This window comes from Nelusetta ayraudi, unplaced genomic scaffold (assembly GCF_046127955.1).
Source record: "Nelusetta ayraudi isolate G7.1 ecotype Tasmania unplaced genomic scaffold, CSIRO-AGI_Nayr_v1 ptg000011l, whole genome shotgun sequence".
NCBI classification, from domain to species: Eukaryota; Metazoa; Chordata; class Actinopteri; order Tetraodontiformes; family Monacanthidae; genus Nelusetta; species Nelusetta ayraudi.
The window spans coordinates 6,418,294-6,442,444 of NW_027466061.1; the positions used below are offsets into that span (position 1 = coordinate 6,418,294).

The window sequence follows — 24,151 nt, forward strand, 5'->3', positions numbered from 1 at the left end:
CACCTCCTCCATCTAAGTGGCCTCCACTAGGTGTGTTCATTCACAGTTCTATGCTGGTTACTTTGTACACCTGTTTCAAAACGGTCAGTTTGCTCTCAACTGAATCACTCAGATTTCACTGCATTTTGATTTTGGAAGAACCTGTGTTACATCTTCACCTCAAGAATAAGTTCCTTTAAAGGGTGCCTTAATGATTAAACATCAGATTATCCAGTATTTTTGATGGCTTCATCAAGCAGTAATTTCAGTAAGCTGGGTTGAGGTTGTGGAATTTGATTTTGGTGTAGCGTGGTGGTAAGTCTAGCACCCACATTTAAAGAAAAGGGAGTTCAACAGATAGACAAGACAGTATTTCGTCATTTTTGGTGCAGGGACTGAATATCCAAATGTCAGAGCTGTAGACACTGGTGAAAAATAGCTGTGAGCTGCAAAGAGGGGTCAGATGTGACAGTGAGTCAACAGGGTGGAGCAGTTGATCTTGGATGATTTATTGAGTGTGTGTCACAGTTTATTGCTAGAGTGACTGCTTAAGCTCCCGTACTCAACTAATATGGATGAGGTGATTAACTTGGAATGGTGACTTTGTTAAACCAAAGGAAGCGGTTGTGGTTTGTCCGAAATGTACCAAGCGGCCTGAGGGCGACAAAAGACTCTCTGATGAGCTCTAATGTCCGTACCGAGTTCATGAGTTTTAGATGTGTCGAGCTGGTGGTTACTGTCCTGGCGAAAGAACAACTGCTTGGGCTGTTTCCCGGGAACTGTCCACTTTATTGCCGGTGATAATTTCCAGTTATGGCAATGTTATCAGCAGGATGGTCCCTGGACTGCCCTGGGATATAGAGCAGTTTGTGTAGAAGGGAAAGGGAAAGGGTGAGAGGACACGCCCATGTGGGACACCACTGCTTAGTTCCCGGGGTGTGGGTAAGAGGCCAGGTCTTCTCCAGAGGAAGCTCCACAGCCAGTGACACTATCAAGTGAATTTGATCCCTGATCATCCCCCTCACTAGAGTAATTATTGTATCCTGCCGTTCAGGTTTTATGGTTTTTGTATTTTGCCGCAGCGTCCTGTTCCCTGTCTTCACCTTTACTTGTCAAGTCTTTTTTGTGCGTAGAAAGTTGAACCTGGTTGTTGCACTCAGACAACGTTGTTGGCACTACAAGAACTGTGTCGTCAACTCATAAAGCCAGTGTACAGCAGCACCGAATATGTGCCTATTAGTTAATAGTATACCGAGCATGGAAAATGTGAAATTAAACAACCGTTACAAGCTTGCAACCTGAATTAGCATTTGACATTCAAATATAGCTGTGGCTATAGGTGTTTGTAATATGAGGGAAAACCAGGGATTTCTAATAAATTGCTCAGTTCAACAGTTTAACACACTTTTTCTTTGAGATCAAAAAAAAGTTGAACACCAACGGAACTTGCAACGCTTGCAAATAAAACAGGTAGCACATAGTTAGCATCTTAGAACAAATCTTTTCCCCAAGTTCATACAACAATACCATTCATAGTGTTAATATTGTGACAATTCATGAAATAATGGACCAGCTCTTTATTTTACAGAGACACTTGCTCCAGATCATGTGAAATGTTTCATAATACCGTGTCTTACTGAGTTTATAAACATTAGCTACTTGGAATATTAGCTTGCTTGACAATATCGTAAAAATAAAAAAAATATGTTTAACAAAAACTAACATGTCCAAGTGTTTGAATCTTTTCCTCATTCAGGGAAATTGCTTGAACATTACATGACGCAGGAATGTAACACTCAATATGAGCTACATTCAAATTGAAAACTGCTGATGTGAACATTTACACAGGCATATATTACTGGCGTGATGACCGGGGAAGATTGCATTTTGTAGCATCCTGAATATTAAATGTGGACGATGGTAATAACACTCTGATGTAAAATTTTATTGAAGAGGCTGATACAGGAGGGAGTAAGAGTAAAACGGACCTTGTGGCTGATAATATATATTATTAAGATAGTAAAAATGAGGGCTGATTAAATGAAAAAGCGGACTAATGTGCATGTGTCGAGAGCACAGTCTACGTGATCAATATTAGATGCAGCAAGCGCACGCCCTTGCAAAAACTGTGTCTAAAATATTGCAGCATCGCCGGAAGGTGAGCCTGCACAGCTTTTCCATAGTGAGAGAAACGGACAGCTCTGCTGAGGCAGTGGGCAGCGTGTGCAAAAGAGACAGGACAAGAGTGCTGATTTCCCCTTCCTCCTTGCGCCGGCTGGAGAATAATCACAGTTTACCATCTAACATATTGTCAATAAGACAGAGCAGCAGCTCCCACCCCTATGCCGGAGCATGCCGATCACACTGTAGGGAGCGCTGAGGCGTGAACAGAATGGGCTCCCTGCCTCCTCCTCCCAATCTTTATCCTCAGTTCAGCCCCATATATTCAAGACGACAGGTGCAATTCTATATGTTATACGAGGCACGCGCTGTCAGGATGTATGTACCAGAAGTAGAACCGACGTGTTCATATCAGATGCATCTGCACAGCATCTGCAGGAATACATTGAAAGCTTCTGTACCGTACATATTTTTAGATTTCCATTTTCATCCTTGACTCGAGTGGGGGATTAGCTATTAAGAAATAAACACTCTTTCTCCCTTGGAAAGCAGCATTTTTAACCCTCTGTTTGCAACTTCCTGAAGGGAAAAATTCTCTTTTTTTTCGCTTCCTGCTGAAACTGGCATTTTGTTCCAACGTGGTTGGCACTCTCACAGCATAAGAAACACCTGAATGACTAGGGTTGTTAACCAGGGGGGTAGTGGGGGGTTTAAGTGAGGTGCTGGGGCCCTTAGTGATGTCACAAAGGGATTTCCTGATTATTTTTGTCTTCTTTTTTTAATGTTTGGATAAAGGAAAGTCCAGTATTGTCTTTTCTTCCTGGGGAGTTCATTGACATTCTAAAGAAAACACAATTAATTTTGCACACATGGGGCCTTCAACTCATTCTTGGCCGTAAATGTTGTATTGGTTTAAGTCTCTCGAAAAAATAAAGTCCAGTTGTGACTGTTATTTTGTATCTCTGGAGCACAGCACCAGCAGGGTGCCGAGTGCTGATGGAGGGAAAGCAGGGGGGTTCAACAAGCAGTGAAATCTAAATCAAGGCAGCAGCAGGGGGTGTGTGGAGGAGGAAGAGGCTCACAGACGAACTCGTGTGGAAATCAGAAAATACACACAAATCACCTGCTTATGATTCTCCGTGTGAGGAGAGTTCTGCTCGACTGCAGGCAGTTACACAGAGAAACGGTCAGGTCTGCTTGGAGGAGGGGTGTAAAGCGTGTCAAGGCAAATCTTTTTTCTATCACTGCCAGCAAAATGCATTATGGGAGCTTTTAGGGCGAGACAGAAGAAAATCAAAAATGTGATTAGAAAAAAAGGCGCCTCGCACTCTTTCAGGGCTCATCGTGACCAAAAAGTACAATGGCATAGATTAGCCACAAGGGGGCAAGCACACAAGGCCACTGCCACATAATTGACCCTGAGCATTTAATATAAGACATGCTGTCAGCTACACTTTAATGAAAATGCCAGATCCCATAAAATATACGCAGCAATTATGTATTTGTATTAAGATTTGTAACATATGTAATATTTAAAATACAGTAGATAATGTAGCTCTTGCGTCAGCCCTCCTGAACTTGTAGCATGACCTTACTAGTTCATTTCGCCTCCCAAATTAGGTTTACATCCGATGCCAAAAGGACCCGAAAATAAACTAAATCCAGCAGCTGAATTAAACCCTCAAGACATTTACAGTCTGTCTTTTTTTTCATGCTGTCCATGCAAATTCTTAACATCAGCAGCTTAATCCCTTCAGAGTGATTCAAACCACTAAAGGATTTTATTATTTCTTCAAACCAGGGGGAAGGACAGAGCATCAGAGTAAACCAGAAACCCAGATTCAAATGGCAAAAAAAAAAAAGAAAAATCACACCTAAATGTTTTTTTTTTCTTTTTTAATCAAAATTAATGAAGGCCATTCGCAGCAGTGTCATCATGTATTTGGCAATGTTTCTCTTTAGAAATATCAGCTCAATCAGCTTTATTTCTTGCAAGATAAATAAAACTATTTATTTTGTCCCCCCCTCACTGACAGAGAAGCAGGAAGCAATTGCTTAAAAAATGCATGAAAATTCCATACGCTTTAAAAGATTTGACTCTTTATGTACCTGAAAAGGATGACAGGAAATCAGTATTTGGTCTGCAACACACTTTGAAATACAAATCAGCATATTATACAGCCACTAATAACTTTCAGCAACGCCACACGTGGCCAGCATGCATCTCCTCCAGTCATAATCAAGTGACTCAATCCTTCCCCGAGCTGCAACATGTGCACTCCCCATACTGAAATCAATCAACGCATAATAGCCATCGCAAAGACACAAGCACAACTTTGCGACTCACCCCTTCCAGGTTATTCCTTCAGCATTTTTCTGACGTTTTTCTCCGGCAAAGCCAAACCACTGCCAGTGAGTGTGTGTGTGCATGCGCGCGCGTGTGTGTGTGTGTATGCTTTTGAGGCATCCAAGTGCAAAACAATGAGAGCAGAGGCGGGAGAGAGAGGCAGACAAGATGTGAATCTGTAAAACGAAGGGAAAAATTCCAAAAATGGGAGCCTGTGCTGGAGGAAAAGCCTAAATAATCCATCTGTGATCCAGGAGACGCTATCAGATGGGGTGCATACAAATCACATACCTCTGCAGCAGCCTCGGTCCAATATCCTCAGGGTCCTAAGGCTGCTACACTCAGACAATTCACTCCTAAGGATTAAGTCTGACACTTCACACTTCAGCACCTCAGGCGAGTGGCGAATTTCATCATTGGTGTGATTAACCTAATACGTTTTCGATAAAATTGGATGTATGCTTTTTTTTTTTATTGCCTTTTGTCACCACAGACGAGCTACATTCCAGTCTGCAGACCGGAGCAGCAATATAGTCAGCTCTCTCCATTCTTTTACACCAAGAAAAGACTTTATAACCACCAACACATTCTACATTGCAAATAACCTTTTATTATTTGCTTGTGTTTTTACCTAGAATTCGGAGACAACATTGGTTTCATCCAAAACAAGCCTCCCAGCCATAGGCAAGTAGAATAGAAATGGCAACAGGTACAGCTACAGTATATCTGTACTTCTTGCTGTATTATAGGGCTATACAGTCGGTGTGGGAATGGTACAGCCTTTCTTGTTTCTTTCCATCAGAGAAACTGGACTGGTTTTCTCGCCCATTTGAATTTGTTGCCTTTTTCACCAATTCTGGTGCATGGAGTTGGGGGAGGAGCCCAAGCAAAAGGCTGCACAAAACACTCAATTCATCACCAAGATAGCAAAGACAAACACATTCACAAACCACAAAAAGTGAGCAACATTCAGCAATCCTGATGTTTTAATACAGCACATAGTGTCAATTGTAATAATTAAGGTCCATATCATTTTTACCAGATTGATTTTATTGAATAGATTGTGTTTAAATCTACCAATTTATTTTTTCATTGACAAAAAGGTTGTCCCTGCATATTCAGAATGATCTTCAAGTGTTTTTTGCTGACGGTTTAACCAAAGAATGTTCGGCCAGCGAATACCAACATCTGTAACTCAATACCCGGACACATATTTGTGTGCATTCAACCTTTTTCTCTTGGTATTCCTGCCACGGCTGCTGCACCGAGAGGGGCGTCAGCGCATGTGACCCAGGACAATTTTCTTTTCAACTCCACTCTTATCAACGGGGCTCTTATCGAGATCCTTCATCGAACACAGCAGTGCAGCCCTGCATCAACCTCAAGTCAATATCGTGGTCATCTATCACGCTGACGGGGGCAGAGTGGAGAGTGTGACATTGGAAAGATAATCACTAGGAGAGGAAAACACGGTCTTCAGCAATGAGGCTGCTTAACTGGTCAGGGTGACCCTGACTGCTTGAGCTTTCAACTGCGGGGTGAGACCGAAGGACATCTCTTGATTGTAATGTTGTTTTATTGGCTGTCAAAAGCCATTTAAAAAACCATCACATGCATTGGCCTTTAGTCATTGCCTTATTAAACCTCATCTTGATTCAAATCCCCAACGTTAAATCAATACTAATCTGGCACACCAGCTGGAAAGTTTCCAGGATCCATTTAAAGGAGCCCATAAAAACATTTGGAAAATCTTTCAATGACTTTGAAAGTATTTGGTGAAACTTCACATTAAAGTGGACAAATCAGATTGTTGTTTTTACAACAACATGACTCATCTCATCATTAGCTGTTCGGTCATCCGAGATGAGCTTTTTAGCAACAGCTCCATGCTTCCCATTAGTGCCGTGGCCAACATTTGATGTACGTCACCACTTTGTGGCAAGTCACTATTCGCTACAGTATTTAAAGGAGTCAAGAAGAAGAAAACAAAAACTCCAGCAGTGGAGTTTGTCTTCTGTCATTTAATGGTTCTCATAGCTCTCGCCTCTTTTTCTGTGAAGAAAGCTAATTGGTGAAAAGAAACCAATCGGTTAAAGAATCCACAGAGATCTGAAGACCAATTACGTTTTACTATGTATGTTAACTATATTATTTGATGTTTCAGCTGCAACGCACAGTAAATGAATGTTGATGACATGTTGCTTCTCAGTCTTATAGTGTATTTTTATTGTGTATATTAGGCGTCTTATAATCAAGTCTGGCCCTGAGAACAAATACCAATCTATTAAATTACATTGTAGTTTTAGTTTTATATTGTTCTTTTATCACACTTTTAAAAAGATGACGAAACATTCACTTTCTTTCTCTCAAATGCCTACTCCTGCGGCGTAACAGATTTTTTTTTTAATATCAAATAAAAACCATTGGACCTATTACCATACATTTATATGGTAATATCTTAACCCCCAGTTCCTCGGTCTTCCTCACTTGGGTTGACTGACACTTCAGATTCTAGACAGACAGGAAGACAAACAAAGCTATTTTTATGGATGGGCTTTTGTACAAGAGCTGCATGGGGAATGTGTGAGAATGCAATCCTGGTGTCATTGGCCCTTGGTAATCTCTCTCGTCTTCGGAAATTCATTTTCTCCGAAGCTTCACTCGAAAATGACATTCTGACACCATTTACATGGAAATCACTTTGCCTCTTCATCTGTAATAGCGGCCTGTCTGCAGACAGGACCTCTCTAAGGGCCAGACTATTAATGGACATTTAACAGCAAATACAGAGGAGAGGGAAGAAAGAGAGGAAGAAAGAAAAAGAAAGGCATTAATGGGCTAAGTCAGCACTTCAGGGTATTAAGAGACAAGAGGACAGAGGGGGCATAATTAAATAAATTATATTTTCCCTATGCATACGCACAGTAAAGACAAGACGTTTTTGACAACTTAAAATGAAAATGTTTCATGATTTGTAAGAATCTGACACAAATCATTTTTCAGGATCTTTCAAAATATTTGCATGAATCATCTTTTTATTTTGGAGGATGCAGGGACAATTTTTGCTTTTATCGTTTTAGCAAATCAACTATAAAGGGGGAAAATGTATACCTTCTCAAGACCTGCTACTGCAAAAACAAAAGCTGAAGTATTATTACACTCATATATTCACTATAGTAGTGAATATATGCATTAGCCCCTCTGCCCTTGTAAAATTCCAAATAATATTTATGTCAGGCATTGGCACATGAAATCGAACCCTGCATTTTACCAGGAAGCTTCACATTTTTTGTTAGAACAAAAAAATACTGATATCTTTACAAATAATACCATTTACCATAAACAAAGGAAATGTGTCATTACTAAAATCCTGCACTCACTCACAGGAGCAAAACATTGGACCAGAGGTGCACCACTGTAAATACAATACCATTCTAACATTTTTGGCAAAACAATACACACAGCGATGAAACACAGCCATCAGATGTGGAACACATGATTACTTAAATGTAGACAGACCAAATTCATGCAACTCAAGTTGACCATGTTGTGAATCAATGATTGACACCAAGGAAGGCTGAAGAGTTCAACCAAATTTCCGCAGATTTACGCTGGCATTTGCCATATGGACATTTTGACAAGAGAATATATCAGGAAATCCATCAACAGTGACAGAAACACTTAACTTTCATTTTATTGTCTGCACCATATCAACACTTTGGCCTTTACTGTGTCATGTATAAAGATATGTTTACATTTATATGATGAATAACAAGGGTAAATGGGCTCTATAATCAGACTAAAACAATAGAGAGACATCATAAACATGGCCATTTGGCCAGTCATGCCATCTGACTCAGAGAAAATCAAGCCAACATTATTGTAACACAACACACATTCCGCAATGCTTTTTATGTCACTGTGGCTGTTACATGTTTTGTTGTGATTGTCTGTGTTGACAGATTTGCAGTACATGAAGAGGAACAAAACGTATTGTTAATACTGTACATTACTGATCTTGTGTTGAGTTTGGTGAATTTACTGTGTATATTTGCACTTTCTCTGTGTTTTTCACTTCAGTAGTTTAAGCAAAAGTTAGAATTGCTAAAAGTGTTTTCAGTTTAAGTGTTTAACTGATTCAGACAGAATTAATCCTTACACCTTTTGATGTGGTCTTGCAATGAACTGCTTCCTTGTCCGAATGTACTCCTGCAATCACCCTTTGACAGCTGGGATAGGCTCCAACAGACACCCCCAACCCTGAGTGCAGAGCAAAGCAGGTATAGAAGATGGTTAGTGTACAGTCAGAGCCGGCCCAAGGCATAAGCGAAGTGAGCGGCGGCTTTGGGCCCCAAGGCCACTAGGGGGCCTCCAAGAGCAATAAAAAAATAAATTATTTTCTTTCCATGTATAAATGATGATTTCTACATGATCAAAGATATATTATTGTACAAAAACACATTTTCAACAGAGGGCAGCTGCTGATGTAGACCTAGTGATTCTTAATGCCTCTGTAGCTAAAGCTTCGCTGCACCGGTGCCTCCTGCCAAAAACAAAACAAAAAAACAAAGTGTAACGCTGGCTCCCGACAAGGGCCCCAAAATCTAATTTTGCTTAGGGCCCCATGGAGGCTTCGGCCGGCCCTGTGTACAGCTTTTACACTGAGTCTATGTTCCGTTTTGCACATGATTGTTCTGCTTAGTGTGAGCATGGTAGTGCTAATTGTGTGTAGTCTATTGAATCAGGGCCCTGTTTTCGAAATCTGAAAGAAAATAGTGACGCAAATGTGAGTTTGAATGCAAAGTTCTCTATTGTAAATGAATTAAACTGTGGCCAACTCTACGCTAAAAGTGCAAACACAAACAAACTAAGCATTCCTGAAGAGTTATGGGAAACCCGCGGGAAGAACACGTTTAAAAGCTAATTGCTTTTACACAGCGTGTAATTCCTGGAGTGCTGGGAATGCAGCGTTGTCATTGGTCGTGCGTGCCCCGCGACGCTTTCAGGGTGCATGCATGTTGATAGGTCGAAAACATGTGACGCCACCACGCAGAGCGGAACGTCTTGGAGAAGATAAACAAAAAGGAAGGAAGCCTTCGGCCATAGGACCGCGGCAAATATCGGTTCAAAACAACAATCCAGCTTGCACGCTGCGACTAACGTCTACATGTGGTCTTTTTTCGCCTAGGTCGGACAATCGTTGCGAGGCGTTCACGGTCATGGATGAGTCGGTCGTGTTTCGTATGAGCGCCTTTTCGGCGCAAGGAGGGAGAAAATACATGGAGGACGTTGTCGAGATAAGAATCGAGTACGAGCCGACGGCGCCGACGGTCGAGGATGAGCCGAAGTCGCAGAAACACGATGGGGCCGAAAACGCAGAGGAGGCAGAGGAGGAGGCAGCGGTCGAAAAAACTGAAAACACGACACCCGGCGGCGGTGGAGCAGAAACTGGGGCCGAACCCGGACCGGTGTCTGCTATGTGGGTCGAAAGTCTGCCGGGCGAGGACAATGGCAACGGCGACGCGCAGCCGGCATCGGACGAGACGGCGTCGGAACACGCAGTCGACACTCGGAAGTCCGTGGCGTTTTTCGCCGTGTTCGACGGCCACGGCGGCCGGGAAGCGGCGCACTTCGCCCGGGAGCATCTGTGGGGTTTGCTGAAGAAGCAGCGGGGCTTCTGGTCGAAGGATGACGGCGAGGTGTGCGCCGCGCTCCGGAAAGGATTCATCGCCTGTCACCACGCCATGTGGAAAGAGCTGCGTAAGCTTTGCGTTTTGGCGCGTTGGTCGTGACTACAAACAGAAAATAAAACACGTCATAGGGTCAGTTCGATCGCCTGTCCTGGAGCGGATGAGTTGCAGCGAAGAGTCATGTGACGTCTGCCAAAGTTCACCTTACCTCCACAGTCTGCGTTCCAACATTCACGCCGCAGTATTTTCAATGGCGGGATAGAAGAATGTGGGAATAAAACAACAAAAGAGCCAGGACAGGCGAACAGACTCACTCTCTGATTTGTTTTGGGTTTAGGTGGTAGCTAAGGCTTGATAAATGGCAACCCTCCCCCAGATAGAATGACTGCTGATGTGATGGGTGACCTTTCATGCTCCGCATTCCACATCAACTTGATACAGACGTCTAAATAGATTAGAAACTGTCTCCGCAGAGCTTGTCCAACTTCATCCAAGGGTCTAAACTGAATCAGCTGGACAGCATAGAGTTTAGAAATCTGTCACATCCGAGATGCAACTTACTGCTTAAGTGGAATGGTTCCAGGCCACAATCTTTTGTCTGTTGTTCATCCTGGACTGCAGGAGAGCAGCCTGGCATGATCAACCATCCAGAAAACAGGGTATTTTGCCCCTCTAAAACAATTTTTGTGCTACTACCTTTCATTTCAGGGGACTGTCAACAGCAAAGTAAAAGATGCAAATGATGGACTTCTCATTGGGAAGTTCACTGAAACTCTGAAACATCAGCAATGTGGATTTTCATTTGGAACTTTCAATATTGCTTTCACCAAGTCTAGAAACAGAGTGGCGAAAATTTTTAATTGTTACGCTTTGTAGATCTAAACCAATGTATGACTAGCAATGTGTGGTCCATACTTTTATTTTTTTATTTTCTTTAACTTAGGTTCTGCTTTTATGCCAGCTGTGTGGTGCTGGTTTCCAATCGTTTGCAGCCTTTTATACTAGAAAGCAGTTGATTCAGTCTTGGAGTATCATTATGGGGAAAAATCAGGCATGTATATCTCACAACTAATTTGGCTCTCAAACTAAAAAACATGTTTTCTCCATCGCAGCGTTTATCAGCCAGGCAGGTAACCACCTCTCTGCTTCTCATACTGCAGAAAAAATGTGTTGCCGTTCCAAAAGTCGTTTTGCTTTCTGTCCACCAGGGGTATAAAATTAAAAACAGCGCAAAGATAGATGGCGCAATATTCTGCAGCTCTTGCAAACACTGCAGCGTTAAAACTGAACATAAAACCAGGCTGCCAGGTCTTTGTATTACCAGCAACGTTTTACTGAAATCGGCTCACCTTTGTGTCCTCTTCCCCCGACAGCGGAGTGGCCGAAGACCATCACCGGCCTGCCGAGCACGTCGGGCACCACGGCCAGCGTCATCGTCATCCGTGGCGTCCAAATGTACGTAGCCCACGTGGGCGACTCCGCGGTTGTGGTCGGCGTGAAAGAAAACGACTCTGACATCGCGCTGCAGGCTCTCGAGGTCACCCAGGACCACAAGCCCGAGCTGCCCAAAGAGAAAGAGCGGATTGAGCGGCTTGGTGGCAGGTGAGTGGGTCATAGAAGCTCTGACTCATCTGCCCTGATTTTTTTATTCCTAACGTGAGGAAAACCTTGTGTTGATCCTGGGATTGCAGCGTGATGAAGAAATCTGGGGTGAACCGTGTGGTGTGGAAGAGGCCCAGGCTGACTCACAACGGTCCCGTGAGGAGGAGTACAGTCATCGACCAGATTCCCTTCCTGGCTGTGGCTCGATCCCTCGGTAAGCCTTCCTAGTCCGGGTATCCAGGTCACCTGCTGCAGCCGTTGCCCTGTGTCTTTGGGCGAAGGCTGGGTCACACACTGGACATATCGCCAGTTCGCGGGGCCGCAAAGGGGAGACGAGCAACCAAAGTGACATCACATCACACTGAGAAGTACTTGGAAATGCAACGCACTGCACTGTGCACACAGACTGCCGCCAGTCTATGCTGGAGTAGTTTTGGTTAGCAGCCATTTGTGATGTCACAAAGGGCAGTGGATCCTCTCCCAGGTTAGTGACAATGTCCCCAACCAGATGTTAGCTTTGCCTGCCTTGTTCTTGTCCCCATGCAAACGTGATGGTGATGCACCCAGGTGTCAGTTTAAGCAGGAAGCTCAAACCAAACGATGTTGCAGTGGGCTGCAAACAGAGGGCTAAGCACAGTGTGCCACCAGTTTCTCAGAGATCTTCCGGCAGCCCCATCAGTTTTTCATCAGTTTGGCCCTGTTATATATTCTCTTCATTTCCAGGCGATCTGTGGAGCTACGACTTCTACAGCGGCGAGTTTGTGGTTTCTCCCGAGCCCGATACCACCGTGATGACCCTCGACCCCAAGCGCCACCGCTACATCATCCTGGGCAGCGACGGGCTGTGGAACATGATGCCGCCCAAGAACGCCGTCAACATGTGCTACGGCCACGACAAAATGGTGGTAAGCGCTACTGTGCTAGCGGTGCTAATTTTTTCTTTTATAAAAAAAAAAGAAAAAAATTATGAAAAAGTGACTTCAAAGGGTGCGACTCCAAGCTGCACACCGTGAAACGTTTCTTTCTCCTGCTGCTCTCCAGGGGCCGAAGGGCATGTCTTGTGCCCGCCGCCTCGGATGCACAGCGCTACTGTTTTGGAAGGAGCGCATGCTTCGCGCCGACAACACCACGGTTATTGTGCTGGCCCTGCAGGAGCGAGAAGGCCCTGCCATCCCCATGCACCAGGACGAGATCGTTGTCGACATGGCCACGGGCGTCAACCACCTTCCGTTCCCTGGAACTACGTACAACACGTGTGAGGTCCCGCAGGTCAGTGTCAGAGAGGCCATGTTCATCCCGTAGCAAGAGATGAACGGCGATCCCAGCTTTGGAAAAGGATCTAGAAGAGGAGTCGCATCCTCGATAGTCTTGTGTTTCTATGCGTGTGTCTGATGTTCACTGTATTGTCCTGCATCGTATATTCCAGCCCATTATTAATTCATTTCTGCGTGCAGCAGACTCACCAGTGAAAATTTAATGAAGGTGTCGGTCCAACACCGACGGCCGCTCTCATCCACTCACTTTTTGTTTTCCCGGGGCCCAACAGGCGGAGCATGAGGATGACATGTTTTATGAAGAAGATGAGATATTTGGAGAAGATCATGAGGAATGGTCGTGCCTGGAGTTGTAGCGAGGTGAATGTTCAGTTCTTTTCAAGAAAAAAAACCAAAAATCTTCCCAGCATCGTGCCTTGCCCAGTGGATATTCAAATGACTGTAAAGGAAAATGCTTCAAACAGTGGGTTAGTCTTCAGCTGCAGCATCAACCAGTGGTGTTGTTCTCCACCACATGATTGGTAGATGGGTCAGTTATTCTACACAGTCCTGTTGACCTCAAAGAGAGAAATGTGTCATTACCAGAAAGTTTCATCCACGAGAGGAAGACAAATCCCATCCATGCATTTGTAACTGGGGATAAACACACAAGTACTGAAACAGTACTGAAATCATCTTGCTGTAGTGTTGCTTTACAGCAAGATGATTTTAAGTCTAATCTGTGACTCAGATTAGGTAATAAGGCTTTCTGTTGGTTATGATGTCAACTTCATCGCCAAAAAGTTTTTCTCTCACCGCAAGTAGTTCTTGCCACACTGTGACAGGTAGTTAAAACGGACAGCATACATTTTTTTGCCAGGCTTGTGTAGTCAAAGGTAGATTGAACCACAGTTATATGAACAGTGAAAACCCTTTTCCCCACATCTACTAACCCCAAACCTTTCCTGCTGAAAAAAATGATAATTATTCTTCATCAAAACATTTACATCCCTTATAAAATGTTGTTGGATTTTCTTCACAGGCCACTTAAACTTTTCCATTCTTTTACGTTCACATCTCTATCATGTCTCACACACCGTGTCTGGCCCACAGCATGGCCTTTCACCACCTCCTTCGGTCGGGCAACAGTGAAAACACTGCTTTGTTTTTTTCTTTTTTTTCTTTGATGAAATCTACATTTTGTAATGCCACTTAATGATAGATTTGCCGTTTAATTAAAATGAGGAAACTTGATGGCAAACATGGCTGCACCACGATGCACATGCTGGCACAGTTCTTTGCAAAAAAAAACAAACACATGCACCGCCAGTGAAATGTGAAAGTCAGTGGCAGTCGCCTCTTGCAGAGGTTGCTGTGTTGTGCAGGAAGATTGTGTTAGATTAAAACGTACAACACCCATAACAACAATGTCATAACATTTGCATATTTAGTCCAGGCTTTCAGAAAACTGACACCAGAAACAAAAGAAGCAACTTCAGCATTATTTTAGCTGCATTTCCTCGACTCACCACTTGCGTCATGATCATTTTGTCTGTATGTCCTGTTTTCAATTCAAGATAATTAACGTATTATTTGTAAAAGCCATCAAATTTCTTCGCTAGATGAGAACCGGTCTAATTTAATTCCAATTGCTTTTTTTTTTCCCCCAGTGGAGCGCTGCAGCGAGCGCTTCGTCACCGTTCAGAGACGGCTCCACGTCCCTGGAGCAGGCGTTCGGCCTGTACGAACCGGCTTTCTACGCCACGGCGGTCGCCTCAGACGGTACTGCGAACGTTTTCGAAAAGCAAGACCCTTCCTCGGCCCAGGCCGACTGCGCCTCTCCTTCGTCTTCTCCTCCTCCTCCCACTCCTCCGGTGAAAAGGTCTCGAAGTGACCAGAGCCACGAGGCTCATGGGCAGAAGGGAGACCGAGGCTCCCCGGAGGAGCACAGCATCCTGCCGCAGCACCACAACTCCGCCTTGTGCGTGTGCTAAACCTCCTTTCTCCTCTTTTCTCCCCAGCATCGTATGCTCGTGTATCAGGAGTGCCTCGAGCCTTTTCCCTCGACTTTACCCTAGACTTCTTTTTTTTTCATTCTTTTTTTTAAAACAAATTCCGTTTCCTTTTTTTGTAAATACTTTGGGATTGTAAATGTGTTGCTGTATTTTTAACTTTTTTTTTTAATTGCTTTTCTCCTCGCCCTGTCCTTGAATTTTAGCGTGACTTGAAGCTTAGATCCGTTTAATGTACACAGTCTATTTTCATATGTATGAGATTATAGAGTATATATCCAAAAGATATAAGAGTAGAGGGTGGATACAATCTTGAAACGTCAGCTCAGATGAAACGTGACAAATGCAATCTTCCATTTTGGATATTTACCAAATTAATGAACTCTTTTATATTGTGACTTGTTTTAATTGCCATAATGTATCATAATTATTATTATTATTATTATTATTATTTGTTTCATACAGTACCTCAGACCTCGTGCTTGGAGTTTCATTTAAGCATTTAATTCCATTTAAAGGGAGATTTCACTCAAAAATTGACTTTTCACCCGCCCACCCTAGCTGATGTTGATGGAGGCACTGGGGAAAATTTCTAATCCACATAACCATCCCTTTCATAGGGGGAAGCCATCCCTCTCCTCTTCCTCAATTTGAGAGGTTAACACTACTTCATACAATCAAATATCCACTTTAGCCTCTATGCCATGTCACAAGAGGCCTCCATCCTCAATTTTGGTGAAATGTCAATTTGAACGAACCATCCCTTTAATGGGAATGTGTTGTCCACAAGCAGTGGGTGCGAGGTGTTTGTGAAAGGTACTGATTTCAATGTGTCCTCATCAGTGACATGTCATGGTGTCCTGCGAGACCGTTTGAATTGTACGCCATTCGTAATGAAATTGTCCATCCCTCTGAGGTTTTAAAAAAGGTCTTTGCACAGCCAGAGACCTCAGACACAAGTAGGAAAGAAAGAAAATCCTTAAGGGAACCCAGCACGGTCTCAAATAAGTAAATAAATGATTTTGTGAGTCACAGCGAGGGGACTAAATTACAGCAAGGAGTCATTTCAAAGTTAAACCTACCCCCTTTATGGTTTGACCGGTGAAACTACTGCTGTGCTGTATTTATTGAATGTGGGACATTTCGCCCACTTAGTGCAATAATAAATGCGGTCACTTGAGGCTGAAAGAAGCTTTTTCTTTTCTGTCCTGCGACAAGCTTACAAATTGGTCTTCCTTTGTTTTCTTATTTATTACTCCAATATAAATGGATTCCTTTCTTCTGCACCAAAAAAAAAAGAAAAATTGTGCGTTTTATGGCGCACAGGAAGTTCCTGAGCTGTGATCTTCACCTAAGCAATCATCGCGTTGACCTTTATTGATTTATCAACAGCTCGGCTAGATTATTGTTGGCCTTTTTGAAGAAAAAAAATCAAATTTGCCTTAGCACAAATAAGTCCAAGGTGCTTTAATAAATGTCTTGTTTGTGACCGAGCAGCTGAGAATCAAGTCTTAGAGTGATTGTGATGCTCAGCCCATATATGTACTGTTTATTATCATGCACCTTCAGATAATGTCGCACGGCTCGCACTGCATCACACTCCACCTCAGTGTTTTATCTTGTTTTTTGAAGTTCTAATACAGTTTTGTACAGTAATATGCAATTGAAAACTTGTACAGTACATAATTATGCAACGTAAATGGAGATCCCCCCCCCCTCCCTTCCCCCAGGCGTGTGGCATGCTCAGATCTAGTCTGTGTGTTGTGACGTGTCCAGAGGCTGTGGATGTTTTGGGGCATGTTGGTTTAGTAGGTTGTTTTGTTGTTGTTGTTGCTGTTGCTGTTGCTGTTGTTGTTGTTGTTTTTACAATTACAGTGCTCGGGTTGGACATTCGTATGCAGCGTTGCCAGTTTTACAAGACTAACTGTTTCACAAAGTGGCTGGCTTTACAGTGTCTGTGTTGTAATAAAGTTTTGTTTTTACAAGCGGGTGCCCTTCTGCTCTTGTTGCCTCTGTCATTTAAAAATGGGACACTTGTTTTGCTGGTAACTAACATGTTAAACTAATGTCTTGATTGTCTTTGTGACATGTAACTTTATGCAAACGCTTGCAGATGATGTGTGTCGTTTACGTGCAAATGGCACACATACTCAGACGTTTGTTCAATTGCAATTGCATCTTTTCCCCATCAGATGGCGGTGTTGTAAAGAATGTTGCAGCACAGGCTGTGCTTGGACTTTTTTTTTTAATATGTTTAAAGAATTCCAGAGGTCCACTGTGGCTATTTTTTTTTAGATGATATTGGGACAATGACAACAATTGAAAAGCAGAATGTTTTGGTTGTTTTTCTATTGTGGCAATATACAGGCATTGTTTTGAAAACAAACCTAAAGTCCTCGATCGGTTTGCCTTTGTAATACAGAATATTAGTTCATATTATTATAGTGTAAATTTCCACAGTTTATGAATTCAGTTTGTTCAGCAATCAGTTTACAGTTAACAGAAGTTCAGTTCTGTTTTGTACTGGCCTGCCGAACATACAGTACCGGCTATGCCACTGTTCCCCTCTGTGACATCCCAAAGGGCTGAGCACACACACTACTTTTTTTTTTTTAATGAGTTCATTGATGTGCAGTCACGTTGTAACCAAAAAAAAAAAAACCTGAATTTGTCAGTATATAGCAAACTATCATATTTCTTTGATCAAATGTTTAAGCTGTAAACCGTGCTGTTTAGACATCATATTAAAGAAAATGCTGCAATGAATGAAGTCTATGCTGATGTCATCGCCATTCCATTCCACAGTAAGACTTCCCTCCTGCTGATATGATGTCCCAGTGACATCCCACACACCCTTCCTCAGTGCCACCAAACGACTCTCTGCCACGTTTCCGAGACATTACATCAGATCCACGGTCGCGATGTCTTGACTTGAATATTTTATTCGCTGTCAGCCTGCCATCTGCAGAGCTGACGAACACACAACGATCCCCACTTACAGCCGACAATCTGTCACCGTGCATCAGCCTGCGGGGCGTCACCATGCACAGACTCACCCGTTTTTCTGAGGGGCCTCGAAAAGCGAGCGCACTATTTTAACACTGCCGTTTTTTGTTGTTGTTGTAAATTGCCTGCAGTAAAAACCAAAAAAAGGCTCTACACCTCAAAAGACTGCAATTGTTTCTCCAGCAAGTGGGATTAATCGATTTGCCTGATCTTCGTCCGTCGCACTCCCCACATGTTTGTGTGTGTGTGCCTAACTACTTTTCCTCGCAGGACTCCTGTCTGACTCCCAGCAGTGTCTGGAGTGTTCCAGCAGGCCTTTAATGCCTTGCCCTCAGCCACGCTCGGGAGCGCTGCAGGGCAAGACGACTTCTCCACATGATCAGAGGTGACGTGCCCTCCTTCTCTCTCATTGTTTTGACACAAAGAAAGAAGGCCGGATCAAATTAGGCCCACCATAAAAGTGGCTTTCAATTGTGAAATTAGGCTGATCTGTTTGTCATCGTTAACGTAAACATGTTTCACTGGTACCTGCTTTATAGCAGCAGCCTGCTGGATATTTATTTATTGTCATTTTGTGATGACTCAGAATGCTTCAGGCTGTGTCTGTTACTGGATCTGGATGATAGTCGCTCAATAAGGTCACTTGTTGCGGCTGAATTGCTTCCCTTTTGTACAAGGTCACAAGATCTGTCTCCACGGTTTTAGAGCTCAGCGACCCAGTGATGTGTGTGGTCTGTGATCTTCACAATCGGGGGTGGGAGGGACTTCCACATTATGGCTTCAGATCAAACGAGTCATTCGCGCAGACTGACGATATCTTCAACCCAAAGACAATCCCCCCACTTTTTTTTAGTCAGTGCTCAAAGTCTCTTCTTTCCCCATGGCCCATAATTAGCTCATCGGCAAAGATGCTCACAAACTCACTGCTTATCACTGCAAATAGATGAAGATGTTTAGATAACTGGTCTAGGTCATCGTGCACTAGATGTGGCTTGTTTGGAATGCAAGTGTCAAAAACATGTCAGAACAATTCTCAAGGTTTAAATTGAACTATATGCTCATAGCCTACATGCAAATCTGTATTCATTTGAGCAACAATCTGATAATAGTTGCAGAAAACTTGCTTCAATTAAAGTTGTTTTGCTGCATTTCCCTATATTATTTTTCTGAGTGCGGTTTGCATAAAGGTCAGTTTTAACACACTTGCCTCTTGGTGCAGCCACTGCCGCAGACTGATAGAATAAAGTACAAATTGACAAATGAAGCCTATCGTGCGTTGAGGAGCTTGTCCTTCGAACCCCGTTCCCATTTTGTAACTGGATTTAGAGGTTTGTTGAGGTTAAGGTTCTTAGCTGTTCCTCACCTCACATGAAGGTGTGGGCTAAAAGCTGATTGACATTTGAAACAGTTGTAAGACTGATCACCCTCAGTTTGTTTTGTGTTTATTTTTTATCTTCATTTAATGGGAAGAAAACTGGTTTATTTATCAAAACTTGATGCACTGCGATGTATGAAAATAATGTATTATATGGTCATCAGCTGCTATTGGAAATGCAAAATATGACTGCAGACAGCAAAATCTCCTGACCAGGACTAGTAGGCATTGATTTCAGACTGTCTGAGTGCCACAGTGATTATTCTTTTGAGATTTACCTGCTGTGAAGTTAATTGCCTGGAACAGAAGCAGGTTCACCTATTTTTATGCATTTTGTGACAAATCCTCTGGCCTTATGTCCCCCCAGGCCAGCACTGATTGTGAGGAGCCCAGATGACCTAAGAGTCTTACTCTGATCGAACCCCACAATCCTGGATTATAACGCCATAGAGGGTCATCGCAGAAAAAAACAAACACGAGAGGTGTTTTGCCTGACACCGCGCACCTGGCCTCCTGTCTGTTCTAAGAGTCTTACTCCGCTCAAACCTCCGAATCCTGGATTATAACGCCATGGAGGGTCATCACTAAATGAACATGTGAGAATTTTCTTTCTTCTGGAACCAAGTGCTCCTGGTCTTTTCTAAACACCTTTGCAGCTAGTGCCGCTACTCACTTTGAAGGCCTTCTAACCTCATTAACACAAGAAGGCGCGCATGAAGGAGAATGTGGGTGAAGAATAAATGAGGCAGCTAAAGCAAGAGATTTAATGTGACAGCTATCCTGAAATAGGCCACTTACATAATAAGTGATAATGTAATTTCTAATGCACATTTTTTCTATGTGTCTTAATGATAAACTGCTGTCTTGTCCAGGATGAATCCCTGCTTTTTCCAAACACTGGGACAGGCTCCAGCTGAAACGGTAATAGAAAATGAATGGATGGATGGATGGATGGATGGATGGATGGATGGAAACGTTTACATGCATGAATCAGAAAACAAGTAAATGAGACCTGACTAAGACCCACTCACGCTTGTTGTCAAGAGGCCGGTTTTATTCTTCCTTTTCTTTCTTTCTTTCTTTTTGTTTTGAGGTTAGAGCGGATTTGGCACAGCAGCACACACTTGTCACTGGTGGTAGTGGTGGTGACAATTACACTGAATTTCTTTCATTTATATTGAGTTACTTGCTGCTGTTACCTTCACTTACTTTGGATTACATTTCAACAGATGTTATGATAACAGTATCCAATTCAATTCAAGTACAATGAAATTATTTTAATTGCACTGAATGATGTACATTAATGGCCATATTTAATATTTTCAAGTACACTGAATTACTTTCACTTACATTGAATTATTTGTGTTTCAGTTACATTCAATTACTTTCAATAACATGGAATTACTTCAGATACGCTCACTACTGAGTTTAGTTACATTCTGTTACTTTAAGTTACTTTTAATTACATTGCATTACTTAATGCAGTTTGTTTCAGTTACATTTATTTACATTCAATTGCCTGCATTTGTTACGTTCAATAACTATCATCATTAACATTGGAAACAGAAAATAAAAATGCATATACAAAATGCACAAGTATGCAAGTTTTTTTTGTTTTTTGTTTTTTTTTCTTCTCTCTTTGCTCTATGGCTGCGATGACAGCAGCTTTCAGGCAGCTGTATTTGCAGAATGCATTGTGCTGGGGTGTGTTGTCTTTTCAGTTTGGATTAAGGTGACGGCAATGGGAGGATGACGCACTGGAGCGTCTGAGCTGTCCAACGTGTCCTCCATCAGTGCCGGCGTGTCTGCTGCTTTTAAAATCAACACTTCCACATGTACGACGCAACAAGCAGTAAGGGAGAGCCGAGGCCAGTTGTACAACCCATACACAAATGCAGCACATGTACAAAAAGACAAGTAGACCTATACAACTGAATGCAAAATGCAGTTCTATGAATTCTGCATGCCATCGAATCCACCCAGCAAGAATGTTGGATGGAACATTGGGTGGAAAGAGGTCTTACTCTTTAAGCAGTGTTGTGCAGTGGAGGCAGGCAAAAAGTCTCTCCAGCATTAATGTGGGACATTCAAAGAGCATGCTGATGCAGGTTCAAGACCCCCTGTAATTCAGAGTATGAGGAAATAACGTGGGAACAAAGTTTTCTAATAAAAAACATCTTCCCTCTCTCATGACTCCCATGTGGTGAGGCTCATATATTTGCTGGAAACACTGACAAATGGGTGAAGTTGCAATGAAAATGTGCCAAGTGTCCTTCTTGTCACAATAGATTATTCAATTTGTTTTTTTTTTTGTGTGTGTTTTTGTTAAGGCCACAAACAACTCAAATACAGTCACTACACTTGTGTTTGCACAGTACATACAACACAGAGGGAATAAGAGTTTATTGGTAGCTTTCGTAATGCAAGAACACCAGTAACATCTGAAATTAACACAGGAAATAAACATTTAAAATGTCAACAGCAAAACAGGAAGTGTAAATTTAGCGGGGAAAAATAGTTCTTGCATGGAGATCACTTTAACAAGAAGTTCAAATCTAAGCCAGGTCATCATGGGTGAGTCCCCCAAGGCAAAGATGCATGTCCTGATGATCTGTCCTCATGGACCTGAGAACCGTAACATTGCACAAATTACCTGCTGCGATACTGAGAAGTAACTCTATTTCGGCTTAATTCTGTTAAGCCTGGTGGCAAAAAAAAAACAACAACCGGATCACAACGTCTGAGACTTACAAAACTTGTTTGCTTGTAACTTAACTGATTCTTGTGTCTGCAACAGCAGCCTCGTTTGCAAGTAAAAAGAAAAGAAAAAACTAGGCAAGTGTCAGCAGCACATGCAGCTGTTAAATATTTTCTTAATGCGATAATGGTAATTTGTTACTGACCAACCATGCAAAAGCAAAATAATTTCCAATTACACACATGCCAATTATGGTCAATAGCTTCTCTATGGTGTGCATGCATTGTACTGTATATAAGAACTGTGGCATGCCCTTAGTTCAAAAGAAATTACAGAAGATACATGCACAGCATCAAAGCAAATTGTAGCATTAAACTAGAATTGAAATGGTCTATATTTTCCCAGAAGCCCCAGACAGTGTGGTGCCACACCGGGTTTATTCACCACATCTTAGAGTTTCAGCAGTTGCATTCATCCATTTGTGGGCTACATTCAGTTACACCTAACTGACTGGTTTCTTATAGGAGACCATTCTGTTCTAGGAAACACATTTATCAGTTGACACCTTGAAGGGCTCTTCCGTCTATTGCCATAATCCCTATTGCCATTTGAGTGATTGGAGTTGGCATATGATGAACTTTGCATGAGCAGCTGAATCTCTGAAAAACAATAGGTGCTGGTAATTAAAGGGAATATATCTACTCATTGGGATTATGGCAATGGGCAAATTTGGTAAACTGTTGAACTATTCTTTTAAGATCAAATTAAAACCAGTTTTTTGCACACTTTGCTTGGTCTTCTAAAAGCCCACTGACCTGAATTTGCTGTAATGTCCCACCCATCTTTAAAAGAAGTCTTGGAGGGAAATAAAAAAGGCAGGAAGTGGTAAAACAGTACTTCGTCTCTGCTTCTGCACAAACAATCTCCTTAAGACTTCCTCCTTGAGGCAGCCTTCCAGTGTGAATAAGTGCTTATTTCAAAGATTTACTTGAGGCAATTTCTCACCCAAATAAATAAAGTTGCAGTAAAACGCATCTCACAGTGAACCCAGGAAATGCGAACAAACAGTGACTGTGGCGCGGTTGCGCCGTCATGGATTCATTTCTTGGAGGCATTTGGCTCGTGTCCAAAAATAATCTGTCTGCCAGTCGAATCTTCAGCTTGTTCAGGGAGTTTAACCATTTTGTAATTGCATTGCATGAGAAAAACAAACTTTTTAAAATGGCTGTTAGCTGTTATGTAGCTGTTGGACCACATTCTCCCCTTTTGCAAATTGTGTCAATCATTAAGTTAGTGGCAAAAAAACAAGAGGAACGATTGCTCCGACCTCCTTTTTTGACTGCTTGCATCTCTGCCACACTAGTCATAATAAGGCCTTAGTCCCAGGCACTTGAGGTTTGGACTCAAAACTGTCACGAATCAATTGATCAACCCAAAAATCTCATATATTATGAGGAATCTGTCTAAGAAGTCAATGAATAAACAGCAATTTATTCACACGCACACACTAAGCCCTCCAGCACATAAGATGGAGACACTCTCTTTGACTTGTGTCTTTCCTTGGAACATTGCACAATAGTGATGCTAAACATGATTCACTTCATTGGAATTTTGCTGCCAATATGAAATGGCATAATAACCAAATGACAGATTTGAAAGCACCGGTGTGAAGTAATTTAGGCTGTTAAGAAGTGCATGGATGTAAGGGTACCTATTTTATGCTATTTTCACATGAACCATTTACAGTCAAGCCTCTCATTGCTCAAATACTACTTTCATTTACATCCTGATTTGGAATATGGTCACTTACTTTCTCCAATCTCACAAAAGTTGATGATAGGCAGAACGCAGCAGCAACAGGACCTACGACGATTTGGATTTCTCAAGCGCTCCCTTGTGATTTGCTGGACTGTCTCAGGGTCATTTTTGCACATCATGCACCTTGGATCCCGCCTGGTTTGGTGGAAGCTGGTCACTACACATGGTAATTGATTTGTGTGTTTTCCACTGTATTCAGTACCTTTTCTTTCTTTCTTTCTTTCTTTCTTTCTTTCTTTCTTTCTGTCTT

General features: G+C 42.4%; 1 protein-coding gene across 5 annotated transcripts; it reads left to right on the plus strand.

Moving 5' to 3' along the window:
* Positions 1–9,499: 9,499 nt before the first annotated feature.
* LOC142884569 (protein phosphatase 1D-like) lies at positions 9,500–19,982 on the plus strand. 5 transcript variants are annotated; one of them, XM_076020296.1, is made up of 8 exons: positions 9,500–10,207; positions 11,511–11,739; positions 11,829–11,953; positions 12,463–12,644; positions 12,781–13,008; positions 14,663–14,774; positions 18,281–18,395; positions 19,753–19,982. In XM_076020296.1, exons 1-8 carry the CDS (start codon positions 9,667–9,669, stop codon positions 19,799–19,801), a joined length of 1,581 nt encoding a protein of 526 aa, XP_075876411.1. In that variant the 5' UTR covers positions 9,500–9,666; the 3' UTR covers positions 19,802–19,982. The 5 variants fall into 5 exon arrangements, 4 of the variants coding, with proteins under 4 accessions (XP_075876411.1, XP_075876412.1, XP_075876410.1 ...); XR_012926180.1 differs by lacking the exons at positions 18,281–18,395; positions 19,753–19,982 and adding exons at positions 13,286–13,373; positions 15,014–15,095 and having other exon boundaries at positions 9,503–10,207; XM_076020297.1 differs by lacking the exons at positions 18,281–18,395; positions 19,753–19,982 and adding an exon at positions 15,014–16,989 and having other exon boundaries at positions 9,501–10,207.
* The last annotated feature ends 4,169 nt before the right edge of the window (positions 19,983–24,151 follow it).

Bases quoted from the DNA above. Each gene is read 5' to 3' on its own strand.
- LOC142884569 (XM_076020295.1), top strand. From the start codon at position 9,667: ATGGATGAGTCGGTCGTGTTTCGTATGAGCGCCTTTTCGGCGCAAGGA. The intron at 11,740-11,828 runs GTGAGTGGGTCA...CTGGGATTGCAG, and splicing joins ATTGAGCGGCTTGGTGGCAG to CGTGATGAAGAAATCTGGGG. The intron at 11,954-12,462 runs GTAAGCCTTCCT...CTTCATTTCCAG, and splicing joins GGCTGTGGCTCGATCCCTCG to GCGATCTGTGGAGCTACGAC.